This window comes from Rhizophagus irregularis, chromosome 1, assembly GCF_026210795.1.
Source record: "Rhizophagus irregularis chromosome 1, complete sequence".
NCBI lineage: Eukaryota > Fungi > Glomeromycota > Glomeromycetes > Glomerales > Glomeraceae > Rhizophagus > Rhizophagus irregularis.
In genome coordinates this window covers 7,385,110-7,400,608 of record NC_089429.1, presented here as the reverse complement: position 1 = coordinate 7,400,608, position 15,499 = coordinate 7,385,110, and the positions used below count along the sequence as shown (strand labels likewise).

Below are 15,499 nucleotides of genomic sequence, written 5' to 3'. Positions count from 1 at the left end.
AAAGCTTTTGCGATATATTTAATCCATTTAATGGTATCCGATCAAAATCTCGACAATCCCAAACTCCCACAAGTCATTATATCGTTCAAATAATTTTCGAGATTTCGTACCAAAACCATATTTAATTATTATCATTTATTTATTTTATTTATAAGGCAAGTTTTGTCATCATACTCTTTGCAATTTCCACTAGTGATGGCAAGATGGCAAGTGGTCTAAATGAAACTTGGACCATTAGTCACGTGCCAAATTAAAATTTAGTCATGCGGCGGCAGCGGCGCAGTTGTGATCACACATTTCGTCATTACGAATTTGTATTATAAAATGAAAAATTCAAAAATTGCAAATCAAAAATTCATTATTACAAATTTATTTACAACTTAATAAACTTGTAATTCAGGGGGAACTTGCATATATGAAATAAAATAACGAAACTATAACTGATAGTATTATATTATGAACCTTAAATATTTAATCCCTGAATAATTATTTAATTATTTCCCATTTTTTTTAAAAATTAAGTTAATCAATGAAATCAATTTTTGAAACGGCTAAAAAATTTTAAAAATAATAGAAACATATCGCCGAAATTAAATCAATCAATAAACTAATTCAATGGCGTAAATTATTGGTTAAAGATCAGCTATTTTAGGTAATCCATTTAGTATACCTATATAATTATTAACCTATATGATTGAACTTTTCGATAATTCATGATTTAATTTGCATATATAATTATTAATCAAATGACAATATATTGACTTTTTCGGTAAGGTTTAAAACTTTTATCATATGCTTATGATGTTTCAAATCATCATGTCCTTTGTTCAAGGTTTTCATTTTAGTAATTCGTTAATTCGTGGAATAACCAAAAGGATCGCTGATCAATATAAATATTTGGTAGGAAATTTAACCCTACTCAGGATCTGCAAAGGATTCCAAATATGGTTTAGTAAGATAATAATTATCAGCCACGTAATTTTTTGTTTTATAAATTAAAAATTTGTATATATATATTTATTTTTATAAATTAATTGATTATTTAATTATATTCATTTATATTCATCTTGAATAAATTTTACGATAATTCATTCATTCATTATACAGTATACTTTTAAAATATTTTACTTTTTTTACGTTAATTATTTCCGTATCTTCGTATCCATCCTTATCATTCAAACAATAATTATGTATGAAATTAAACACACGATTATCTTTCTTTGAAAGGAACATAGAGGGCGTTATTATTTCGATTAATTTAGATTACAGGATAAATGATTTCATATTTGTTTTTCTTAGTTGTTTCATCTCATGATTTACACAAAGATGTTGAAATGGCGCGATATTTCTTTATTTATAATATTTATAATTTATTTCCGTCTGCAATTTTCCGCGATTTGAAATCATTTAATCATTTTCATGCATGTTATTACGCGTTGTTCTTCTTTTTGATTAAGTTTTTTTTGATTTGTAATATGTATCCTTATTCGTTTCATTTGCTGCGCAAGGTTTAAATTAAATATAAAAGCAATCATAAAACAGTCCTGGTCAAAAAACAAGAATATGAAAAGATATTCTAAAAAACTTAAGATATTAATTATGATTTTATTTCATTAACAAAAAAAAAAATTATTTCCCCAAAACCATCAAAACCGTCCTCCAAAACCTCCTCCAAAACCGTCCTCCAAAACCATCCTAAAACCGCCATCCTAACCATCCTAACCACCCTAACCGTCCTTACCGGCCTCAAATCCATCCTAATCGTCCTCAAAACCGCCATCAAAACCGCCCATCAAAACCGAAAAAAAAAAAAATTATGGTTAGTTAAGATGAATTAATTAAAATGAATTTATCCAAATTACAACTCTCAACTAATTTAATATTTTGCAATCTATAGTATACGAAGTAATCTGCTTCATTCTTTTCCGTTTTCGTTTCACTTTTCCCAAAAATAAGTTTATTAATTAAACAAAAAATAATTATTTCACTTTTTTATATGTAAAAATAAACTATCAATCAAATAAATATTAATATGATTTTATTATAAAATGTAATGAATGTGACGTTCTTATCCATTGCTGTGACATTATCGTAATTAAAATATATTAAATATCAACTGCGCCATCTTATAAAACTATTGGCTTAACCCAATTAATGTTTGTTGTCCAAAAATTAAACCGATAATTATCCTACACGAAAATTTTAAATATAATTTCATCATGACATACTCAAAAACTAACATTCCTTATTCACTTTAAAACCTGAAAATACAAACCTAATAAACCTAATCTAATCGTCGAATTTCCTTGTCCATTTACCCTCAATAGTCAATGCGAAAGTCGTTCGTACGATCTGCATCATTTATTGTCAAAGTTATTGTACAAAAACTGAATTCAGGAACAATGAATAAATATATAAAAAATTTAATTGATTATTTATATAACAGGCCGGGTATGCTCCCTTCGTTTCATTTTTTATTTGTGTAAAACCTTGGATAATTAGTTATTAGGCATAAAAATTATTAGGTTTAAATTTTGATCTATTTTTAGTAAATATTTACTGTATATCATCAATCTTTTCAAAAAGAAAAGGTCTATTGTTCCATTTTGAAACATTAATTTTTCATCCCGTAAATATTCTATTTCGACTCAGGGATCAACTCAGAAGAATCAATTCAGGTTTTTTGCAGTCTGAATAACCGATAGGTTGAAAATATGGACGCATCCCTATTTTCCTTTAAAAATTAAAATGGCTTGATTGTTCTCAACCAGTTTGTTTATTTGATTTATGGTTGAAAATGGTTTGATTAGGGGTCTAGATTTCTCAATTGTTTCCTATATTCTTTAATCTATATTGTAATACAAAGAGATTGCGAGATAAAATTGGGGAGAAAAACTATTTCACAACTAAGAATTCTTGAATTTTTACCTTGTTAAAGGCTTTTCTGCTTCTGAGAAAAACAAAAAGCCGACCATATGATAATGTCAATGCGTGAATATCAACAAGAAATAAAAAAAAGGCCGAAAATTCTTTGAAAGGATTTAATTTTCGTGACCGGGTAACCCGGATATCCCGATGATTAAATATGATAAATTTAAATCCACCATTATAGTAGTGGCGCAACAATTACGATATCTGATATCTGGATAATTTTTATTAAAGTTGTACATAATTACTAATTTAATGATTTAAATCTATTGAATTTTTTATTAATATTATTTCTAACGTTTAGTACTATACTTCGTTTTTTTTGTCATCTTTTGAGTGAAAGTGGAAATTTTACAGAAGGTTAAAAAAAAGTTGCATACGCGTCACGCGCGTCACGTCTAATGAATTTTGAATTTTGCTAATTCACGGCTACAAAGTATTAAAGTATTACACGTGGGTTAAAGTCAGTTACGTGTTTTTCCTTTTACATTTACGAATCAAACCAATCTAAAATTCTTCACCTAATTCAGTAACGTTATACACGTTCACAACAAAACACGAAACACGATCCTAATTCAGTAACTTGCAATTTTGTATATAAATAGAGGTCTTGATCTAACAGATCTAACAGTGGTTAAACTTTAAAACTTTTTCGAAAAAAATTTTTCATATTAAAGCACACCTTTCCTTTCGCGCGTTGTGCTTTCATGATTCTTTTTTCTTGCTTTTTGCAGCAGCTGCTGCGAGAACCAAGGATTTAATTTCCGGTTTTTCGTCAATAAATGCTTGCACAAAGTTAAAATAGAAGAATCATTTTGCTCAAGATTTTCTTGGGCACGTCGTGAACGTTTTGGTGCGCGCAATTTCCAAACACGCTTCCGTGTTCTCCAAAAGCAACGAGGTAATTTATGATAAAAAATTATTTATTATCAATGACTTCTTTTTCTTTTGAAATGTCGTCTTTCATGGTAATTTGATAAAAAATTATTTACTAATAGATGAATGACTTCTTTCTCTTTTGTTAGGATATTCAAGAGTTCCAAGGCGCATAAAAGAACAATGTCTTCTTAAATAAGTGAAGAAATGTCAAAAAACAGACCGTTTGACCGTTTTGATTATGTTGTGATCAAAGCTTTCAAAGAATTACAAAGGAAAAATAACCATCAATTCAAAAATTGAAAATTAATCAATACACTTTGGTCTTGAAAACTTCGGGAGATGAAGATGTTCCAAGAACACCGCCGGGACCTAGGCGGGCGGAATGCGCTTATTGATGAGTCAAAACAGGACAGTCCTTCTAAAACATTGAAGCTAGATCTTGTTGGCAGTTCTTTAGTTTCTGTATTTATATGAAGCTTTTCATCAGAGTTATTAACTGTAATGGGTTTTGGTGAATTCTTTTTACGTTCTTTGCAAATCTCACGTGATGAATCTTTTACTCTTAGATAGTCTATTTGACGGTGATGATATCTTCTTTTAATTATATTTTCTTCATCTTCCTCCTCGATTTTTTTTTCAAGATGAAAATGATTATTATATGAATAAAGTCTCACTTCGGTGAATAATTGATTTTACCGCTATTATAATATTATCAGAGTTTAAATTACTATACTTGACATGAATTTTGTCGAACCTGTATAAGATCTTTAGAAGAAGCAAATATTAACAAAAAAAAATATGAATTCAGAATTTTAAAGAATAAATCAGCTATAAAACGTTTGCATCGCCTTTAATTATTTGTATTATCCTTAATTTGTATTATCCTTAAGAAAAAGTTTGTTCGGGCCTCAGTTTCCACTAATAACCTTTTTTTTTTGTAACACAGATATTCTGATAATCTTTTTTCAACGAAAAAAACCAAAAATAAAAAATTTGGTTATTAAAAAAACGAGAAAAATTTAAATCGTTATATTCCACTTAATCTAGTTTTTTCCGCTATTCGCTTTTACGCTCTCGTCTGTTTAAACTAAAGAGTTTGAAAAGAATATCATCAAGAGAACGAACACGGAAAATTGTTACAAATGACAAGCCAGCCACAAATTCCTTCTTCCCAAGGTCTATTACTGCTTTTGATAAAGTCAGACCTTGCAATTTGAGCTGTGATGGCCCACGCAAGAGAAAGTGGAAATTGCAAGCGAGAGCAACTTCCGGTTTTATCTTCCCACATACGTCTTATAGAACAATAGGCCCTTCTATATTCCTAAGAGTTGGACCGTTATACTGTCAAATGAAACTCAGGTAAAGATTCTCTTATATAAAATATCTGTTATTGTCCCCATTACCCCAATTATAAGACCAGCAGCATTCTGCAGGCCTTAGAAGCTTCAGATCCACCCGTATGTACCGCATGATTCTTGGCAACGGGTTGGTTTAATAATCGAAGTTTATTCAAATTTATTTTATCTGATTCAGGAATATTTTCTGGAATTCGGATCGTGTAGACCTTCCATCACGTAAGTGATATGACAGGTTTCTGAATTGTTGTTGTTTATCCGAGTTACCTGTTGTCTTGCATATCCTCAAGTTTATAAATTTCTTGAAGTTGACTATAGGCACTACGACCATTGATCTGATTTTCGAGAGTCCTGGGAATATCACATACCGGAGGAAGCTGCCCAAAGTCACCAACAAGAATTATGGATCGGCTACCAAAGGGAATATTGTAGTGATCTGGAAATGTTTGCCACAGTCGTAAATCAATAATGCAAGAAAACGACGTCCTACCATACTCATTTCATCAATTATAAAATATTCTATATATTTTAGTTTTCTTTGGAGTTTCTTCAAAGATTCTCAATGTTTACCCCGCATATTGGAACAGAAAGTGACGAATGTATAGTGCTGCCTTCAATGTTAAAGCCGCAACACCTGTTGGAGCGACTACCATATTGTTCTCATGTAAGTTATGTTCCTTTGCGATCTCATATAACCTTCCCTGAATAACATTAATAAGGTAAGATTTGCCGGTTCCAGCAGTACCCATAACAATAATTCTTAAAGGTGCTATGGATTCTACTCTTTCACGTATTAACCTTTGTTTCTCACTTAGAGTCCTAAGGTCGATACTAGTTGTTACCAATTGTCTGCTGGATGAAGCTTTCTGCCCCTTCAATTTCATGATATCGTAGCAAACTTAGCAAACTTTCGTTAACCCAATCGTGATTTCTATCAATATCGCGGGCACTAAGTCATCTAAGCTACGCGTCTGTCTATTTGGCATCATTTCAGCCAGTAACATCCAGTCAGTTCGAAGTTCATACGCTTCCTGTGGTGTGTAGTCGTCTTCTTCATCAGAATCGTTACCATCACTTCTTGAATATCATCCACAGCAGGTTCAATTAAATCATTAGGGGCATCATTGATTTCTACAAGATGTTGGTTATATAAATCAATCCATGAAAGAGTGTGATTCTCTGTGAGGTTAAGAAGGTCTCTATAACGAACCATTTCGAATGGGAGATGGACGCGGATAAATACGTACAATGTTTTACCAGAGCATTCTACCCAGTTGCCTTTTACTAATTTATATTGCTGATCCAATTTGAACAATGAAAGTTCCTCAAGTTCGGCAGGTCTATTACAATATCTTTGTAGAGGTGAGGGATCTGTCTACATAATTCCATTGTTCTCATTATTTGGAACATTTCATTACTATCACGAAGCTGTTGATTCGCCTCTTTATTAAGTTTTAGACTAACAAAATTTCAGCTACTATGATAGAGCGGTAATTGAAGATGATGTCAGGTTTCTTGCGCCGAAAAATCACGTTCTTCCGACTGTGTGAATGAGCAACTTCTGGAATGCTTTAACAGCTGGATCATTGGGGTTATCACTACGAAGAGCTTTGTACAACACTTCTGAGAGGGCTAAGGACCGTGGTTCTGCTTCACTAGCATACTTCGAAACATACTGCTTGGTAAGGATGGGTATCAAATCAACATTTGCCCTCCATCCCTGTAATTGAATACGATCATGTGGATTTATAAGTGGATCATTTCTGGTAGTTGTTAGTTCTAGGTAAATAAGGTAACCATTATTATCATTAAAGTCTTCAGAGTGCTTTTGGCATGGGTGGTGATCAGAAGGAGGTGCATTCAGGTCGGGATTGATTGTTGTAACTAAAGAATCTTATTTCATCATTATTTTTCATGTTTTCCCAATCGACTCCTGATACTTCTTTTCGCTTGACAATGCCATGAACATGAACACTACCATTATGTTGCCACTCAAATCGATACCATACCACCAGTCAACTAATTCCCATTTAGGAATTAACATTTCCTCAAAAAAAAAACTTTAAATCGCTTTTCAAAGAACCATGCAGCAATATGGAGATTATTTATGAGATCTTTACATCGGCGGTCTTGCCAATGCATATCTGCGCAAAATGCAAAGAAAATCATTCTCTGAGACCTTATCTAATTCAGCTCTACGACGTATCCAATATTGAATAGTACCACGCAATCCTTCATCATACCGTAATACTTTACTATGTGAGTATCGTTTTGCATTAAATCCAGTATCCTGTACTATGAGTTGCCCTTTCTCTAAATTTTGTCGAACAAATACGCGACCTTCTGATGATGCTCTGCGTCTCATTAATGAATTTAGGGCAAAGTAACGCCACCGTCGATGACGAGCAAATTGGCCATCTTTATAGGCTAAAAGATGTTTAAAGTATTCCGACAGTTTTATTTCTTTTTATCCGGGGTTCATTAAGGTCCATGACCCTCCAAGGATAAATGTAGGAGAATATCCAGGGGTATGAAACTCTTCAACCGGAGAAACTTCGTTATGCTCTGAAGATGGATCCAAATTTTTGGGATTTTCTTGTTCGTCGGGGAAAAGTAATGCGAGCTCTTCATTGGCTGAAGGCAAACAATAAATTCTATCGTGATATCGATATTGATGATGAATATTACAAACTTTACCTGAAAATGGTTCGATTGCGGAAAACTTCCACAATTCACGGATAATAGAACTAATAGTTCTGAAGAAGAACCGGACGATGAAGATGAGAACGAAAATGATGAAAACTCTTTCAACTCACAAACATTTGTTCCTTCATTACCCACAGACTTAATGAAGACAGGGCAATTAATGAAATTCTCAATTGAGCGCAACAAGATCATGAGAGAATTGACTGGCCGAATGACGCCGAACAATAAGTGAATCCAACGATTATTGGATCATGTAGAAGTCGTGCCGCGAATTCCTGCGCATCTTGTGGAAAATTAATAATATTTCCACGATATGCATACTGTCCTCCAGGAAGGGTGTATACCGAAATGACAGGGAATACTTTCCCGATCAGTATTTCTTCTACATCGGTAAGTCTCAGAAAAATAAAAGTATTTAGTTATATAGAAAATATACTAATCAATACCTACCTGGACCCATATTGTTTTAGGATCATCCTCAAACATGACAACGACGGCACTCCTTTCCAATGAGCATAATAGAAGGGAATCGCTCATTGCACGTTTCACTTAGGTTGTTTTTGAGATTGTTCATTGTATTGCGAAATTGGCGCAAAAGCTTCTCATCAACAGTTGGAATGCATATTTTTGACGCATAATTGACTTCTTTTGTGAAAGCCTTACTGCAATTTGATTTGGAGTTTCTTTTGCTCTTCTAAGCGAATATTTCTTACGCGCAAGACTTCTCTTCAACTACCGAACGTACTTCACGCTCCTCGTTGGTCTCTTCTCGCTTTACGCTTCCTTTCTCGATCACGTGCTAAGCGTTCCTCGCGCTCCTCATTAGTCTATTTAGCAATTTCCATCTTCTCCTTTCCGATCATGTGACAAATGAGCTTCTTCCATATCAATTAACATGTTCTCTCTATTCTCTTCTCTCTATTCTCTTTATTCTTGAGATGATTTGAAAGAGGAGCTATGCACAAATACCCTTACACAATTATTGTATATCCTCATTAAAGTGATCTTACCATATTGTAATCCGATGTAATGCAAGGTTTTTATTGGAAATGCTTACAATTTGGCTTGTGAATAAAGAAAAAAAAATTTGATTAAGTCGCAAATTATAATTATTACGTGGTTTACATATTATCGGTTTGATTAAGGGGCGTTTCTTTCGATCGTACTTAGGACAATTCAATATCCATTTGATTTTGTTATTTTAATGCACGTTGCAAATATATTGTTTTTGATTAGGCGACGTTCTTTTTTACTTATGAAGTGTATTTATGTTACAAAATTTATCATCCGCGTCACATTTAAAACTTAAATTAAAAAAAATAATATTTATATTAACCGTTTTTAATTAACAACAATTTTCCGTAATTCCATAATTAATAGTTTTATATATTAAAAGTACTATTAACCCAAATGTCTCGGATACTGACCAAAAAAACATTACTACTACCAATACTACTTACTTACTACCTTGAACATATCCTTAAATATTACTCCTATTATCTTGATATACGTTTATTATAATTTCTAATTCTTTTATTTAATAATTTCAAAAATGTTTTTCATTCTTATCTTCTTTGATCTATTAGATAAATGATACAAAATTTTGGTTATTATATAAACAATAATATGCATTTTCCTTCTTATGATTGGAGACTCTCGTTCTATAATCGTAGATTAGAGATCAATGGCTTTCTAAGCGCTCGAACTTCAAAAAAAGTCGATGGAAGGAAAAATGCATTCAGTGTGTCGGTCATTATTTTTATTACTTTATTTGAAAATTAATTTTAAATTCATATATTATTAATGCCAAAAAATTCTACAAGAGGGTTGATGATTCTTTATTTTCGAATCAAATACGGTCTATGGAAGGAAATGGAACCCAATTTAGGTGAATGAACACGTAGAATCATGAGTAAATAGGGGTGTCGAGATGATTAGCTGATTAAGAAAATGAAATAAAATAAATAAATCGTATTAAATAAAATTTCGCATTCAGTTTGTTGAAGTTCAATTAGCTTATCCGATACATACAATAGTGAGATGTCCACCAGATCTGTATTGAAATACATTGGTCTTAAATAGTACGCGAATTAATTAAATTTAACTTTAGGTAAAAATAGATGCTGCTCTTACTTCTTATACCCAGGGAATAAATCAACTCACTAGTCAATATACTTTCCACTAGCTTGATTGTGATGTACCACTGATAACAATATCATGTTGCTTTACAGGCGATTCATTACACTATGGAGCTATTTCCATTATTTTTTTCAACACACCTCGTTAAATAAATAGTAGGCTTTACAATTGGATTCGTGATAACCTATGTTGAAATTGTTGAAATTCAAACTAAAAAAAACCAACAAGTTAATATGAAATTATGAAATTATTTAATAGAAATTCTAATTCAGTACAAAATGCATACTTTTAGAAAGGTCGGTTAAAGAGATTTTAAATATTGATTTTATCTTTCTTCCAATCCAATCAACATGAAAAAACATTTTAGCTTTTTTCTTTTTAAAAAAAATCGAACCTAACCTATATCAACACAATTGTACTTTTGACTTCATTGCATTATAGGTTTACCTATGCAACCTAGAATAAAAAAATTATCAATTCAAATATTGGATGATCGATGATCACCGCGCCGGCCAATAGCCAATCGTAAATGTGATTTATGTGATTACTCCGTAAGTATTTTTTAGAAATATTACAACAGGAGAAGTGGTGGAACGTAGTAGTGGCGAATTTCGTATACCTTAGTAGAATAGAGAGTGTTATGGGTAAACCTTTTTTCTCTTTTAGAAATGACACGTAAATTCTCCAGTATTGAAGATTTGGATCTTTTATTACTGAAGATCTTTTTGTTTCGTCATATTTTAAAATATACAGAAAACCAAACTCTTCATCTAGAATCTTTCGGGTCAGAGTTCTTTCATTATAATACATTTCAGATGAATAATTCTATTTTTGGAGTAAAGGAACGGACCAAAAATAAAATAGAATTTTTATTCAAACCTTTACTAAGATTAAATAATCAAAGTAAGCTTTTAATTTCTTTTCTTTCTTTTAATACATATATAGATTTATAATAATTTTTTTTATCTGTAGATGCTGAATTTAATTGTCTTGTAATGCCAGCTGATCCTTCAATCAAAGAAATAATGATCAAATATACCATTCCAGTAAAGTTATCTACTGTGAATGTTTCAATATTTCAACTAAATGATGATCTAGATAAACCAGATCTATTACGACAAACATTTTCAGGAGATTCTAAACTATGTACCATTGGAAGCGATAACTATACAGTACATATTCCAATTTTTGAAAGTACATTCAACCAACAGAATTCTACCTATTATGTTTTTGTTGAAAATAATTTTGTCATCTCTCAAGAAAGAGATGAACCTTTATTTGGAATTAAAGGGAAAATTTGGATGTTTTTAACAAGTAATATACATTTTTTTTTTTAAAAAAAATTTTTTAATGATAAATAGAAAATTTATATTTTGTTACTATATTTAGAACCACTTAAAATGGCGCAACATTCAGATTCAGTTACAGGATTACTTCGATTAAATGAGGGAGGAAGTTTGAAATTTCTCCAAATGAATCATTCAATATTTTTCAAAAATATGATTCAAAAATTTTTTAAAATAATTCCAGTAACTGAATCAACAAGTGGTAAATGGAAATATGATCCTATATCCATACAAGATTTTGCTGATCTAGCATTCATATTATTAAAGGTTAAAAATACATCATATTTGATAATTTCAACGTAAGAAATTTCATTTAATATTATTTTATTTATACTATTTTAAAAATTAATTCAATTGATTACTAATTTTCTTATTTATTATTATATAGTATGTATGATATTCTTTGTTTTACCTATTGTAATCAATATTTTATTAGCCATAAATATTTTTGTATCTAAAATGGCAATGAATCCATCGTTCCTAAGTGGATCTCTAATGTACACACTACTTTTAGCCATTAATAAATACTTTATTATTAGATTTATTTGGCCTTAAAATATTTTTGACTCTTTAATTTAAAGATCAAAAAAAATAATGCTTTGGGATAGTATCATAAATATCTTTATTGAAGATATATCTCAAATCATTATTCAAGAGTTATATTACAATAGTGTTATAACATATGATCTTATTCCATCTCTTGCGCTTGCATCTGGTGAATTAGTTATAGACTTATAATAAATAAATTAATTTTAAGATCATATTATGTGTTATTAAGATGGAATCATTGACACAATAAAATTAAAGAATATAATAAATATTGACATTTATTTGCCATTTCTTTAAAGAAGTGGCAGATAAGATTGAATGTTAAATTAAATATAAAAAATATAGTAAATAAATTGTAAAATATTTTAATTTTTAGTACTATTAATTTAATATTATTTAGACTTGAAAATTAAAGAAAAAAAATCTTGTAATTTTAAAAATCTAATTAGATGAAAAAATATATAGTAAATAGATTGTAAAATATTTTTTAATTTTTTAAGTGTGATTATGACAATTAAATAATAGGAATGTTTCATGTTAAAAATTGATTCACTCTTTATTATTGTTTTATGCTAAAAAAAGACAAACTTTTATGAATATCCTTCCATTTCCTTGCAATACTATTTTACTTTATTAGAGTTGTCTTACAAATAGTAATAGTTTCATATCTCTAAGTACAATACTAAATGAGGAATAATATGTCAAAATATTAGCAAATTGGTTTATTTATTGTGCCATTTTGCACCCAATAATTATACCAGCAGTGATATCATAATTTTATCATCAAAATTATAATGAAATTTAAAAAATTTAATAGTTTGTTCTATTTTCAAAATATTATTTGTATGCATAATTTACTATATGTTTAAGTTTATTGATCCCAATGCTTATAGTTTAATTATTTCTTCCAAAATTTATTTATACAAGGTAATAAACACCTTTGATACCAAATGCATGTGCTTACCAAATACAGTCAAACCTTTATATAACGATATGTCGGGACTCATAAGAAAAAATTTAAAAAATATCGTTATATCAAATTATACCGATATTTATATGTCCTCACATATAGTGGAAATGTAAAATTTTATCAGTAAATCAAGTTTTTAATAATGTATCGGTATATCGAATATCGGTATATCGAGTTCTGACTGTATTAGGTTTTGAATTACTTTTAAAAAGTATCAGACATAAACAATTAATTTTTCTATTTAAATTACTAATTAACTTTAATAAATTAGTTCAAATTTCTATAGCATACTTTTCACAGTTTTTATAATTAAAAATTAACATATTATATTAATAAAAGCTTCTGTAAAAAATTCTTTGCAAATAAAAAAAGATCATGTATATTATATTGATCACCACATTTTTTTATGTATGTGAATAAAGTAATATTTTAAAATACAAATTTGGTAGTATAATAATAGAAATACTTTGAATTTTTTTTTTTTGAAACATGTTTATTAAAAAGAAAAAGTTATTAATAGTTAATAAATAAATTAAAATTATAATAACAAAAAAACATATATAAATGTTCTGTTGTTCTGTAATTCTTTCAAGTAAAAAATTTATCATTTTTCAAGTCTTTTAATAAAAATATTCAATTCAAAGGTATTGATCACCTTTATCTGTTTAATACTATTTATCTATTGCTTATCTGTTTCATTTTAAAAAATATATAATAAATAGATTGTAAAATATTTTAATTTTTAGTACTATTAATTTAATATTATTGGGATTTAAAAATTAAAGAAAAAAAATCTTGTGATTTTAAAAAATCTAATTAGATGAAAAAATATATAGTAAATAGATTGTAAAATATTTTTTAATTTTTTTAAGTGTGATTATGATAATTAAACAATAGGAATGTCTCATGTTAAAAATTGATTCACTCTTTATTATTATTTTACGCTAAAAAGATAAACTTTTATAAATATCCTTCCATTTTCTTGCAATACTGTTCTACTTCATTAGAGTTGTCTTACAAATAGTAATGGTTTCATATCTCTAAGTACAATACTAAATGAGAAATAATATGTTAAAATATCAGCAAATTGGTTTATTTATTGTGCCATTTTGCACCCAATAATTATATTAGCAGTGATTAAGGTTGCCTGCCTAAACCTCTCCAAAATTCTACGATTAGTTTTTCTAAGATTTTACTATAGTTTTATTATAGTTTTAGCAAGGTTTTGGCAGTTTCAGCATTTATAATAAGTTTCGTCAAGTTTCACTTTTCTCCAGAGTTTCGCTAACTTTTTAATAAGACTTTCATATAGTTTCAGCAAAGTTTTGCTATTTCGGCATTTCATCAACTTGCCAAAACCCCCTAGTTTCTCCAGCAACCTTAGCAGTGATATCATAATTTTATTACAAAAATTATAATAAAATTTAAAAAATTTAATATTTTGTTCTATTTTCAGAATATTATTTGTGTGCATAATTTACTATATGTTTAAGTTTATTGATCCCAGTGCTTATAGTTTAATTATTTCTTCCAAAATTTATTTATACAAGGTAATAAATACCTTTAATACCAAATGCATATGCTTACCAAATACTGGGTTTTGAATTACTTTCAAAAAGTGTCAAATATAAACAATTAATTTTTCTATTTAAATTACTAATTAACTTTAATAAATTAGTTCAAATTTTTATAGTATATTTTTCACAGTTTTTATAGTTAAAAATTAACATATTATATTAATAAAAGCTTTTGTAAAAAATTCTTTGCAAATAAAAAAAGACCATATGTATTATATTAATCATCACATTTTTTTATATATGTGAATAAAGTAATATTTTAAAATACAAATTTGGTAATATAATAATGGAAATGCTTTGAATTTTTTTTTTTTTAAAACATGTTTATTAAAAAGAAAAAGTTATTAATAGTTAATAAATAAATTAAGATTATAATAACAAAAAAACATATATAAATACTTTGTTATTCTATAATCCTTCCAAGTAAAAAATTTATCATTTTTCAAGTCTTTTAATAAAAATATTCAATTTAAAGGTATTGATCACCTTTATCTGTTTAATACTATTCATCTATTACTTGTCTGTCTTATCTTAAATTATACTATCTTCTTCTCAAAACATATCATTACAAAATGCATCTTAAATTACATCCTTTCAAGATATATTAACCCAAAATGTATTATTTATTTATAAAGAACCAATTAATAGATTAAAATTACATAATACTTACATTTTTAATTTAGATGATTATTTGATGATGTAAATTGCTTTCAAAGATGAAGATCCAGCATGTATACTACCTTATTTATATCTACAATTTATAAATAAAATAAAAAAATAAAATATATGGATTTTAATTACATTTCTTCTGTAGAAGCAATTTGTTCCATTAATATGAATATTTTACCTTTAACTAATAATCATGCAATGATAATTTATATTAAATTAAATAATGGTATTAAAAAAAATATAGCATAATAATTAATTATAATAATAAGTCTATAAAGTAAGTTTAAATAATGGAAATTCTTATTAATAAAAGTTAATAATAGTGATTAATAATAATTTTTTTTGGCGAATATATTTAGAAAATGCTAACAAATTTGTTGA

The 15,499-nt window shown here is 28.6% G+C and overlaps 1 protein-coding gene across 1 annotated transcript; it reads left to right on the top strand.

Annotated features, from left to right (window-relative positions):
- Window positions 1-10,675: 10,675 nt before the first annotated feature.
- OCT59_001475 (uncharacterized protein) lies at window positions 10,676-12,230 on the top strand (the record flags this gene model as incomplete). The annotated part of the gene is made up of 4 exons (XM_066139603.1): window positions 10,676-10,910; window positions 10,980-11,321; window positions 11,397-11,652; window positions 11,742-12,230. The coding sequence occupies 4 exons, from the start codon at window positions 10,676-10,678 to the stop codon at window positions 11,809-11,811; spliced, it is 903 nt and encodes a 300-aa protein (XP_065988995.1). The 3' UTR covers window positions 11,812-12,230.
- Window positions 12,231-15,499: the final 3,269 nt, after the last annotated feature.